Here is a 12,434-nt window from a genome sequence, read left to right on the forward strand (position 1 = left end):
ATCAGTGCAGTTTATGACAGTGGGATCAGAGATGATCATAGGAAATGCGTGAAATAGCCTGGAATTCCTTAGGGAATTTCTGAGGGGCCAGGAAGTGGTCACAGTATCAGGTCACACAGCTGTCTCCCCGTGCGGCCAGCACCCCAAGGCGGGCCCCACTGACCCTAGCCCCTGCTCCCCACAGCCCGGCCAGTGCTGCCTCCCCAGCCCCACGGTGGACACGGCTTTGTTTCTGCTGGAATCATGTTCCTAATTCCCTGGCAACCGGATTCTAGAGGTCTTGGTTTTATGGGCATCTGTTGACAGTTGTGGGTTTTTGTCAGGGTGGATGTCATTTTTACGGAAAACACAATTAGTATCCCAGAGTGTGTGCTCTGAGCTGCCAGGTGGCCACAGTCTGTGTGTGCTGGGGAGTGAGGGCCAGCACCTGCCCTGGAACCCTGGGGTCCCACCTCAGAGCTGCCTGCCTGGGTGCCGGAGTCGCCGGCTGTGGGATGTTGTCCCGTCTGTTCTGAGCACGCGGCCTCCCCTGGACTTGCGGGAAACGTGGCGGCCCCGCCCAGTGCCCCTCTGCCTGGAACGCAGTTGCGGGCATCCCCACTGTGACGTCCGAAGAGCAAGTGAAAAGATGCTCTTCTGGGCCCTGACCGGGGGTGCTGGTGCCCTGTGGGTTCCTGGGACAGCGCTGGGTCCGCTCACACGGCTCCAGCTTCGGCAGGCGGGGGTGACCGGCTGCCCTTTTGTTCTCGCACCGCTGCCTGCAGCTGCAGTCTGTTTCCGTGCACATTTCTTTAGTGAATGTCCGAGGGACTTACAGACTACTTGGGGGACCTTCCTAAGTGGCATCTACTCGTAACACTGCAGGTATGACCTGGACGCCTGTGACATTCAAGAGAAATACCCGGATTTATTTCAAGTGAACCTAGAAGTGGAGGTGGAGCCCAGGGACAGGCTGAGCCGGGAAGCCCCACCGTGGGAGAACTCGAGCATGAGGGGGCTGAACCCCAAAATCCTGTTTTCCAGCCGGGAGGAGCAGCAAGACATTCTGTCTAAGTTTGGTAAGATCCCGCAGGTGAATTGAGGGAATCCTGTTCTGGTGAGTGTCTCTGTGGAGGGAGACCTCTTCGGCTGAGCTCTGGCAGGGCTGGGCCACTGCGCCTGCTGCTGCATCCAGGCCCTGAGCAGCTTGGGCTGCAGGAGGTTTTGGAAATTCTGTCTTGGATGCTGGGACCACCACCAGCTACACCAGAGAAGGAGGACTCGCAGGCTGCAATTTTGGAGGCCCGTGGGCAGGGACGGAGGCAGAGGGAGGAAAGCCCCAGCTGCTGGGGCGAAGCGGGGTTTTGTCCCGGGCGTGTGTCTGGGTCAGATTTTTGTCACGTGTGCGGGACACACATCCACTCTCACTGTGACCCTCGGGCCTGCTCAGCAGCACATGGACAACACAGCAGAGCCCTCGCTCCTGTTGCTCTTCTCACTTCCGAGCAGCTTCGAAAAGGCAGCCCAGGAAGCGCTGGCAGGTGGGCCCAGGGCCACCCACTGCCCATGCCACGCTTGTCCTGGGCTCTTGATTTGCGGTGTTTGCATTTTCTTTCTGAGCATCTTCAGCGTCCCTGAAAGAGGCTGCATGTGTGGCATGTGTGTGGTGTGTGTGTGTCCGTGGGTGGCGTGTGCCCATGTGTGCCGTGTATGTGTGCACGACTTTACTGTGCATCTGTGTGTGTGCTGTGTGCACATGAGTGTACTGTGCCTGTGTGTGTGCTGTGTGTGCATTCGTATGTACCATGCACCTGTGTGTGTGCTGTGTGTGCATTCATGTGTACCATGCACCTGTGTGTGTGCTGTGTGTGCATTCGTATGTACCATGCACCTGTGTGTGTGCTGTGTGTGCATTCATGTGTACCATGCACCTGTGTGTGTGCTGTGTGCGCATTCATGGTACCCTGCATCTGTGTGTATGCTGTGTGTGCATTCATGTGCACTGTGCATTTGTGTGTGTGCTGTGTGCATTCGTGTGTACCATGCATCTGTGTGTGCTATGTGTGCCATGCATCTGTGTGTGGTCTGTGTGCATTCGTGTGTACCGTGCATCTGTGTGTGTGCTGTGTGTGCATTTGTGTGTACCGTGCATGTGTGTGTGTGCTGTGTGTGCATTCATGTGTACCGTGCATCTGTGTGTGTGCTGTGTGTGCATTCATGGTACCCTGCATCTGTGTGTGTGCTGTATGTGCATTCATGTGTACCGTGCATCTGTGTGTGTGCTCTGTGTGTACTCGTGTGTACCGTGCATGTGTGTGTGCTGTGTATGCATTGTGTACCGTGCATCTGTGTGTGCGCATTCATGTGTACTGTGCATCTGTGTGTGTGCTGTGTGTGCATTCGTGTGTACCATGCATCTGTGTGTGTATTCATGTGTAATGTGCATCTGTGTGTGTGCTGTGTGTGCATTCATGCCTACTGTGCATCTGTGTGTGTGCTGTGTGTGCATTCATGCCTACCGTGCATCTGTGTGTGTGCTGTGTGTGCATTCATGCGTACCGTGCATCTGTGTGTGTGCTGTGTGCGTATTCGTGTGTACCATGCCTCTATGTGCTGTGTGCATTCATGTGTACTCTGCATCTCTGTGTGTGCTGTGTGTGCATTCATGTGTACTGTGCATCTGTGTGTGTGCATTCGTGTGTACCGTGCATCTGTGTGCTGTGTGTGCATTCATGTGTACCATGCATCTGTGTGTGTGCTGTGTGCATTCGTGTGTGTCATACATCTGTGTGTGTGCTGTGTGTGCATTCGTGTGTACCATGCATCTGTGTGTGTATTCATGTGTACTGTGCATCTGTGTGTGTGCTGTGTGTGCATTCATGTGTACCGTGTATCTGTGTGTGTGCTGTGTGCATTCATGTGTACTGTGCATCTGTGCGTGTTGTGTGCATTCATGTGTACCGTGCATCTGTGTGCTGTGTGCATTCGTGTGTACTGTGCATCTGTGTGTGTGTGCTGTGTGTGCATTTGTGTACCGTACATCTGTGCGTGTGCTGTCTGTGCATTCGTGTGTACCGTGCATCTGTGTGCTGTGTTTGCATTCATGCGTACCATGCATCTGTGTATGTGCTGTGTGTGTATTTGTGTGTACCATGCCTCTGTGTGCTGTGTGCATTCATGTGTACTCTGCATCTGTGTGTGTGCTGTGTGTGCATTCATGTGTACCGTGCATCTGTGTGTGTGCTGTGTGTGCATTCATGTGTACCGTGCATCTGTGTGTGCATTCGTGTGTACTGTGCATCTATGTGTGTGCTGTGTGTGCATTCATGTGTACTGTGCATCTGTGTGTGTGCTGTGTGCATTCGTGTATATCGTGCATCTGTGTGTGTGCTGTGTGCACAGTCATGCGTACCGTGCATCTGTGTGTGCTTTCATGTGTACCCTGCGTCTTTGTGGCATTTGATGCCTCAGTGGTGTATTCCTTGTGCATGTTCATATGTGCGTGTGTTGTGCCCCAGTGCACACCCATGGCCCAGAGCGGCATCCAAGTGGATAGCAGGCATCTGTTCACAGAGATCCCCTCCCGTCATGTCACTGGCCTGCTTTACCGACAGCCTGGCCTGCCACTGTGGTGGCGCCCGACTGGCTGCACTTCCCAGCTCTGGGGTCAGTGCTGCCCTGAGGCTGCTGGCCAGTGCCGGTGCCCTGACGCCCTCCCTCTCCTGGCAGGGAAGCCGGAGCTCCCCCGGCAGCCCGGCTCCACGGCTCAGTATGATGCTGGGGCAGGTTCCCCGGAAGCCGAGCCCACGGACTCCGACTCACCGCCAAGTAGCAGCGCGGACGCCAGCCGCTTCCTGCACACACTGGACTGGCAGGGTAGGCAGCGTCCCTGGACCCGGCCTCTTGCAGAGGGCAGGCCCCTGGTCTGAAAGTGCCCCTGGGGCAGGGCAAGCGTCTTGGGAGACGGGCCTTGGGCAGAGCTGGGCTGCATCACAGTGGGCTGTGCGCCCGGCACGTCAGCCTGTTCTTTAACGGCTCACGAGCTAAGAATGATTTCATGTTTTTTTAAAGGTGAATAAAAACAGAACGTGTCCACAAAGTCTGAAATACCGACCCTAGCTCTTCATCCCAGTCTGTGGGCCTGGGGAGACTGGCAGCACGGGCCATGCTGGCAGGGCCCCTGGGTACAGGGAAAGGGCTTGGGAAGAGGGACAGTCTGTCCCCACCCGGGGATCCCACACCTCTCTGCCCAAACCCCCCAGTGGGCTCCTAGCCCCTCCCCAGGCTTTTCAGGAAAACGCCGGGCGCCGTCCCTGGACCTTGCCCCAGACACACCGCAAGGGATGCCCCTGCCACTTCCTGTCCCAGCACCCTTGGCCGTCCCAGCAGGGTCGTCCCTTCTGCTGCCTGTTCCCAGAGCACCTCGATTGGTGTTCCTCCCCCCCAGTGCTGCCGTGTGGTCCCCACTTGACTCAGCCTTAGGCACCACAGAGGCCCAGGTGGAGAGAGCTGCAGGCAGAGCCTTGAGGCAGAGGCTGGAGGTGGGTGCGCTGGAGACGCCTCAGGAAACCCCCCCAGAAACTTCTGCAGCACACACCAAGGCCCTGGGCCGAGGAGGCGCTGAGGGGCCACGCTGTGGGGACCCTGGTGCTTCTGCAGCACTCGCCAAGGCCCTGGGCCGAGGAGGTGCTGAGGGGCCACGTGTGGGGAGCCTGGTGCTGGCCATGTAGGCTCACCAGCCTGTGGTTTTGTTTCCTTTTGACAGAAGAGAAGGAGGCAGAGACTGGTGCAGCAAATGCCTCTCCCAAGGAGAGCGAGTCTGCCCTGATGGAGGACAGAGACGAGAGCGAGGTGTCGGACGAAGGGGGTTCCCCGATCTCCAGCGAGGGCCAGGAGCCCCGGGCCGATCCGGAGCCCCCCGGCCTGGCAGCAGGGCTGGTGCAGCAGGACGTGGTTTTTGAGGTGGGGACGCCAGCTGTGCTCCCGGAGTCTGTGCCACAGGAAGATGGGGTTGACCTCCTCGGCCTGCACTCGGAGGTGGGCGCAGGGCCAGCTGTAGCCCCGCAGGCCCTCAAGGCCCCCTCCAGCAACACCGACCTGCTCAGCTGCCTCCTTGGGCCCCCAGAGGCCACCTCCCAGGGGCCCCCGGAGGATCTGCTCGGCGAGGCCCCCCTGCTCCTGGCAAACCCGGCCCCTCCCCTGAACGTGCAGAGCACCCCAAGAGGAGGGCCCCCTGCTGCTGGTACGTGTTTCTGTTCGATGGCAAAGGGCTTCACGGTGGATGAGAGATGAGGTTGAGTCATTCTCACTGCATGGGCATGTCTCGAAGGCAGCCGTAGGAAGGGAACGTGCCCTCCCCCCGCCTCCCCCAGGAGCAACCTCAGGGTCAGGGCAGGGGGCTGGTTCTGCGCTGCCCACCTGAGCTCATGGGCCGGGAGCTGCCAGCTCCTCCGTCTCAGTGGTGTTGCTGCGTCCATGGGAAGGTCACCCTGAGGCGTGCGGCACGGGGAGCCCCTGGCTGACTGCCTCCGTGTCCCTGGGAGGGGCCTCCGTGTCCCGAGAGGGGCCTCCGTGTCCCGAGAGGGGCCTCCGTGTCCCGAGAGGGGTCTGGACTGCCCAGTGGGAGTGGCCTCTTGGGTGGGCCTGACTCTAGAGCTGGGCTCTGTCCTCAGGCAGCCAGGCTGAGTCCTCCCCGTGCCCGCCTGTCCCCGCAGCTGACCCCTTTGGCCCACTCCTGCCGTCTGCAGACAGCGACTCCCAGCCCTGCTCCCATCCTGATCTCTTCAGCGAATTTCTCAATTCGGACTCCGCGGCCATCCCACCATCCTTCCCGTCTGCCCACAGTGCTCCGCCCCCGTCCTGCAGCGCGGACTTCCTGCACCTGGGTAAGTGCCTCTCGCCTGGCAGCCAGCTCCCCGCGGCCGCCTCCCTCAGGACCACAGCCTATAGTCGGAAGCAGAGCTGCGGGTCTTAGGCAGTGGTGGGGCTGGACTGTGTGACCTCCGGGGGCCCTTCCTGGTGGTCCCAGGGTCCTGCAGGATATCCCTGTGGTCAGGACGGACTGCTCCCTGTTCTGTCTCCCCAAACCATCCCCAAACCCGGAACAGGTTGTGCGTCCTTGCAGTGCCTTGGTCATCTGTGCCTGGCAACAGGTGTTTTTCGAGGCCTCCTCAGGCCCAGGGAGTGTGCTCTGGGGTGATGATGGTGACCATTGCAGGATGGCTTGTGGGTGGATGTGTGCAGCACAGCCTTGCAGCCTGGGGTGGGTGCCGCCAGAGCTAGGGCAGACAGGACCTGCTGGGCCCTCTGTCTCCCGAAGGCAGCTCAGCCAGGTGGAGCCACCGCAGGCTTGGGTGGGTTTTAGGAGAGGCAGGAACACAGGCCGTGGGGATGGCTACAGAAAGTGGGGTCCTGGCAAACCCTTTGGATGGGACTGCGCAGATGCTGTTCTCAGCCTCGCCCGCGAGCTGCTCTGTCTGCTGGCGCCCCTGCATCCACTCGCTCGGTTCTGTGTGATGTGGTGACTCCTCAGGGCCCATCAGGAAGAGGGAGGCCGTCAGCCCAGCCTCCGCTCAGCCTGGGCACGAGAGGTGCTGGCTGCTGGGGCCCTGAGCACAGCCTGGCGCTCCGCCACATTGCCTACTGCTGAGACACCAAATGTGCTCTCTTCCGGTTCCTTCTTCCCAGGGGATCTGCCAGGAGAGCCCAGCAAGATGACGGCCTCGTCCAGCAACCCAGACCTGCTGGGAGGATGGGCTGCCTGGACCGAGACGGCAGCGTCGGCAGTGGCCCCCACGCCGGCCACGGAAGGTATGACCACCACCCACCGAGGACAGGGCTCGCGGGACATGCAGCTGCTGTGGCCCGTCTCTGTTTCACACATACCCGTAACGGTGCCCTTTGCGCAGGGAAGGACGGAAGGGCTGGGGCGTGCTCGGTGGTGCCGGCTCCACACCCAAAGCTGTGGTATGGCTGCAGCGGCCTCACTCACCCGGTGTGACTGGGGTACGTGGGGACACAGACTCGGCCTCCCAGAGCTGCAGCAGGTCCTGAGCAGCAGCAGCGCCCCCGAGGCATCCTTTTCCCACCAGCAGGGCGTCTGCGTTTGTGATGCGATCTCATGCCCCGCGCTCTGTGGACCACCTGGTTTTTCTGCCTGTAGTGCCCCGTGGCTGTTCCCTCCTGAAGGGGTTTGTGAGTGAGGCTGACCCCACAGGTCTTGTTTCGGTGTTGCGGCCGACATCCCGTGCCCTGTCAGGAAGGGGGTCACGTACGGCAGTCCGTGTTTGTGAGCGTCTGTCCTTCCCGTCACCCTGGAGCCTGCCCTCCCGCGACGTCTCTGGTAGCACGGATGCTTATGTTGCAGCTGCGTCTCGGGCCAGCCTCAGCAATGTTGCGGGTTTGCTTCCAGACCACAAAGCCAGTACCCCTGGAAAGCCAGTCAGATTTTGTTTTCCCAGTAAACATGAAAGTTACGGATTTTTTGTGTGTGGGGTTTTTTTTGTTTTGTTTTGTTTTTAAGACAGGGTCTTGCTCTGTCACCCAGACTGGAGCATAGTGGCACGATCTCCACTGACTTCAGCGTTGACCTCCTGGGCTCAAGCGATCCTCCCACCCCAGCCTCCTCAGTAACCTTGGCTACAAGCATGAGCCACCAGGCCCAGAAGTTGTAGATTTTTTTTGTAGAGACAAAAGTTTTGCCACGTTGCTCAGGCTGGTCTAGAACTCCCAGGCTTAGGCGATCCACCCACCTCAGCCTCTCAGGGTGCTGGGATTACAGGCATGAGCCACTGCACCCAGCTAACAGTTCTGTTTACATTATACTGTAGTCTGGTTTTTTGTTTGTTTTTGATTTTAGGGGAGATAGAGTCTTGCTGTGTTGCCCAGGCTGGAGTGCAGTGGCGCGATCTCAGCTCACTGCAACCTCCGCCTCCTGGGTTCAAGCGATTCTCCTGCCTCAGCCTCCTGAGTAGCTGGAATTACAGGCGCCTGCCAACAAGCCTGCCTAATTTTTGTATTTTTAGTAGAGACGGGGTTTCACTATGTTGCTCAGGCTGGTCTTGAAGTCTTGACCTTATAATCCACCCCCCTCGGCTTCCCAAAGTGCTGGGATTACAGGCATGAGCCACCATGCCTGGCCGTAGTCTGTTAAGTGTGCAATAGCATTATGTCTAAAAAATAAATATAGTTACCTTGATTTAGAAATACTTCATTGCTAAAAATGCTCATGATCCTAATCTTGCTGGTGGGGGTCTTGCCTCAGTGTGGACAGCTGCTGACTGCTCAGGGCGTTGATTCCTGAAGGCTGGGGTGGCTCTGGCAGTTTCTGAAAATAAGACGATGAAGTTTGACGTGGGATTGTCTCTCCCTTTCACAAAAGGTTCCCTGTGGTGTGCAGTGCTCTTGGGTAGTGTTTTAACCACATGGAGCTTTTCCTGTCGTCTCAAAGCTGCCACTGCTGTATCAATAAGTTTATGAATATTCTAAACCCTTGGTTTCATTTCAGTGTTCACAGCATCTTCACCAGGACTAGATTCCATCTCAGTAACCTGCTTTCTTTGCTCATCCATAAGAAGCAACCTCTCATCTGTTCAGCTTTCATCCTGAGATTGCAGTGATTCGGTCCCATCTGCAGGCCCCACTTCTGATTCTAGTTCTCTTGCTGTTTCCACCACATCTGCAGTGACTTCCTCCACTGAAGTCTTCAGCTCCTCACAGTCATCCTTGAGGGTTGAGATCAGCTTCTCCCAAACTCCTGTTCATGTTGCTGTTGTAACCTCCTCCCATAAATCGTGAATGTTCTTAATGGCATCTAGAATGGTGAATCCTTTCCAGAAGGTTGTCAGTGAACTTTACCCAGATCCATCAGAGGAATCTGTGGCCACTGTAGCCTTAGAAATGTGTTTCTTAAATAGTGAGATTTGGAAGTCGACACGACTCCTTGGTCCAAGGGCTGCAGAACGGGTGTTGTGTTAGCAGGCACGAAGGCAGCGTGACTGTCCGCGTACTCCTCTGTCAGAGCTTTCGGGTGACCAGCTGCATTGTCGGGATTGTCAGCAAACAGTCGTATTTTGAAAGGAATCTTTTTTCTGAGCTGCAGATCTCAACAGTGGACTTAAAATATTCCACAAACCGTGCTGTACACAGATGGCTGCCATCCAGGCTTTGCTGTGCCGTTTCTGTGGCGCAAGCCGAGTCAATTTAGAGTCATTTTTAAGGGCATTGGGTTTTTTGAATGAATGAGCACTGTTCGTTTAAAGCCACCATCTGCATTAGCCCTTCACAAGAGAAGCAGCCTGTCCTGTGAGGCCTTAAAGCCAGGCATTGACTTCTCTGGCTATGAAAGTCACAGATGGCGTCTTCTTCCCATACAAGGCCGTCTCGTCTGCGTGGAGAGTCTGGCGGGCGCAGCCCCTTCAGTCAGTGATCTCAGCCGGATCTTAGCGGGTGACTTAGGCCGTCTCGTCTGCGTGGAGTCTGGCAGCTGCTTCCTCAGTGGTCTCAGCGGATCTTAGCGGATGACTTGCTGCATGCAGCTTCCCTGTCAGCGCGTGCTGCTTCACGTTGCATTTGTATGTTGCAGAGACGGCGTCTTTCCTTCAGCCTCAGCCCCTGCTGGCTTCACTTTTCTTCTGCAGCGTCCTCACCTCTTTCCGCCTTCGTAGAATTGAAAGAGTTGAGACCTTGCTCTGGATTAGGCTTTGGCTCAGGGGGATGTTGTGGCTGGTTTGACCTTTTCTCCAGATCACTCGAACTTCCTCTGTATCAGCAATGGGGCTGTTTTGTTTTCTTATCATTTGTGTGTTCACTGGAGTGGCGTAATTTCCTTCAGGAACTTTTCCTTTGCATTCACAACTTGGCTTGCTGGTGCAAGAGGCCCAGCTTTTAGCTTATCTCAACTTTCTTTTTTTTTTTTTTAAGAGACATGGTCTTGCTCTTTCTCTGACTGGAGGGCAGTGGCACAGTCATGGCTCACTGCAGCCTCAACCTCCTGGGCTCAAGGGATCTTCCCACCTCAGCCTCCCGGGCAGCTGGGACTACAGGCGCTTACCACCATGTCCAACTAATTTTTTAAATTTATTTTTTGTAGAGATAAGGTCTTGCCGTGTTGTCCAGTCTGGCCTTGAACTCCTAGGCTCAAGCACTCTCCTGCCTCAGCCTCCCACCGTGCCGAGAACACAGGCATGAGCCACTGTGCCCAGCCTCCTCTGCTTTTGACGTGCCTCCCTCACTAAGCTCAGTCGTTCCTAGCTTTTGATTTCAAGTGAGACACTTGCAACTCTTACGTTCACTTGAATGCTTACAGGCCATTGTAGGTTCTGAATTGGCCTAAGTTCAGTATGGTTGTGTCTCGGGGAACAGGGAGGCTTGAGGAGGAGCGAGACGGGGAGCGGCTGGTCTGTGGAGTGGCCACAGCACACTGTCAGTTCAGCTCACTGTCTTCTATGGGCACAGTTCATGGCACCCGAAAACAATTAGAGCAGCATCCTCCGCTCATGGAACACAGATCACCAAAGCAGATACAATCATCAAGAAGTTTGAAATATCATTAGAATTCCCAAAATGGGGCACAGGGACACAGAGTACGCATGGTGTGGGGAAAATGGTGCCAATGGACTTGCTGGGCGGAGTTGCCACAGCCCTCAGCGGGTGGAACACACACTGTCCACAGAGCCCCGGGAGGCACAGTGCACGGCGCACCAGGGCCTGGGTGCCTGTCCCCTCGAGTGTGCTTCCGAACGTCTTTGCCCGGGGGCAGCTCCCGTCTCCAGTTTGTCTCCTGGTTGGATGATCACTGTGAAGGTGTCTCGCTGGTTTGATTTCTTTCTTATGAATGAGGTTGACTCTTAGTTTGCGTGGTTTTGGTTATGTGTATTTCTTTTGAGAATCATTTCATGTTCTTTCCTCATTTTTGGCCTCAGGAATTCATCTTTTTCCTCAAGTAGATCCACGAGGGCTGTTTATACATGAAGAGCCTGGTTTTAATGACTGCATGGCACTCTATCAAGGAGCTCTACAACTGCTGTTTTTTTGTTTTTTTGTTTTTTTTGGAGACAGAGTCTCAGTCTGTCACTGGGGCTGAGTGCGGTGGCATCACTCGGTTCCCTGTAGCCATCAACCCCTGGGCTCAAGCGATCCGCCCACTGCAGCCCCCCGGGTAGCTGGGACCACACGCATGTGCCACCATGCCTGGTTGATTTTTTTATTTTTTGTAGAGATGGTCTTTCTATGTTGCCCAGCCTGTATTTTATGATTTTATACTTAGGATATTCTCAAACTTTTGTTATTATAAAGAATATCATGAAGAACATTCCTAATTTTAGATGGATTCCAAGAAGTGGCACTGCAGAATAACAGTCATAATGATATGAACGTGGTTTGGTTCTGGGTGTGCGTTGTGAAGCTGTTTTCCCCGAGGAGCAGTGTGGGGCATGGAGGCAGCGTCCACCACATGTGCCTCTGTCCTGGCTGGTCTCCTGCACACAGGCCGTGCAGGTGCCAGCTCTCAGGCAGGAGTGAGGCTGTCACGTCGTAAGGAGGAGCGATCGGAGGTCCCAGGAGGGTGTGTTTCGCTTCAGGTGGTGCTTGTTCTAATGCCCTGTGCCCCTTTTCCAGGCCCCCTCTTCTCTCCTGGAGGTCAACCGGCCCCTTGTGGCTCTCAGGCCAGCTGGACCAAGTCTCAGAACCCGGACCCATTTGCTGACCTTGGCGACCTCAGCTCCGGCCTCCAAGGTAACGTGGAGGGTACATTGCGGGTGTGGAAGCAGTTTCCTTGTAGGAGGTTTATTCTTGTCTGTCTGACTCTGAGCTGCCCAAAGTGAAGTCTTTGCCTCTGTTCACCAAGACCCCCAGCCCAGAGCACAGTGACCCCAAGGGGACAGCGTGTCTGCACCTGTTCTAGGCGACTGCCAGCTGGCAGGCTACAACCAGGTGTTGCTGACACTGGCACTGCTGCCAGCCCCCACCCGCATTGTGGTGCCTGATCCATCCTGCCCTCAGGGCTGTGGGGGCCATCTGGGAAGCGGGGTCTCCACATGGTAGTGGGGTGTAGCTGGGCTCTGCTCAGTCCCTGAGGCTGTGCTCAGAGCATGCTGGCCGTCGGCCACAAGAACCGAGCCCACCCTCTCCGGTCCCATGTCTGCCTCAGGCCTGGCCTGGGCACTGTGGTCTGAGTCTCTGGTCCCGTGTCTGCCTCAGGCCCTGCCCGGGCGCTGTGGCTTCGAGTCTCCTTGGGCTGACCTGACGCCCCTGAGTCTCTGGGTTCATTTCCAGGATGTGTCTCCCTGGGGTCCCTGTGGCTTCGCAGAAGCAACATCAGCGGCGGGCGGGGACGATCATCTGAAGGGGCCTCCTATGCACTCGCCTGGCTGTCAGGTGGAATCCTGGCCAGGAAGTGGCTCCACCTTAGGATGCTTATTGGTGCCGGTGACCCCCGGACTCTCCAGCATGCAGCC

General features: G+C 56.4%; 1 protein-coding gene across 3 annotated transcripts in view; it reads left to right on the forward strand.

Moving 5' to 3' along the window:
• Positions 1-12,434, forward strand: part of GAK (cyclin G associated kinase) — an 88,177-nt gene that overhangs the window by 66,584 nt on the left and 9,159 nt on the right. For 2 of the 3 annotated variants that reach the window (XM_008018174.3, XM_008018177.3), the window contains 6 exons: positions 865-1,058; positions 3,709-3,855; positions 4,745-5,221; positions 5,694-5,864; positions 6,667-6,789; positions 11,596-11,712. In XM_008018174.3, coding sequence (XP_008016365.3) covers positions 865-1,058; positions 3,709-3,855; positions 4,745-5,221; positions 5,694-5,864; positions 6,667-6,789; positions 11,596-11,712 — 1,229 coding nt within the window. The remainder of the gene's footprint in view (positions 1-864; positions 1,059-3,708; positions 3,856-4,744; positions 5,222-5,693; positions 5,865-6,666; positions 6,790-11,595; positions 11,713-12,434) is intronic. The other variant, XM_008018175.3, reaches the window with a different exon arrangement.

Source organism: Chlorocebus sabaeus, chromosome 27, assembly GCF_047675955.1.
Source record: "Chlorocebus sabaeus isolate Y175 chromosome 27, mChlSab1.0.hap1, whole genome shotgun sequence".
Taxonomy (NCBI): Eukaryota; Metazoa; Chordata; class Mammalia; order Primates; family Cercopithecidae; genus Chlorocebus; species Chlorocebus sabaeus.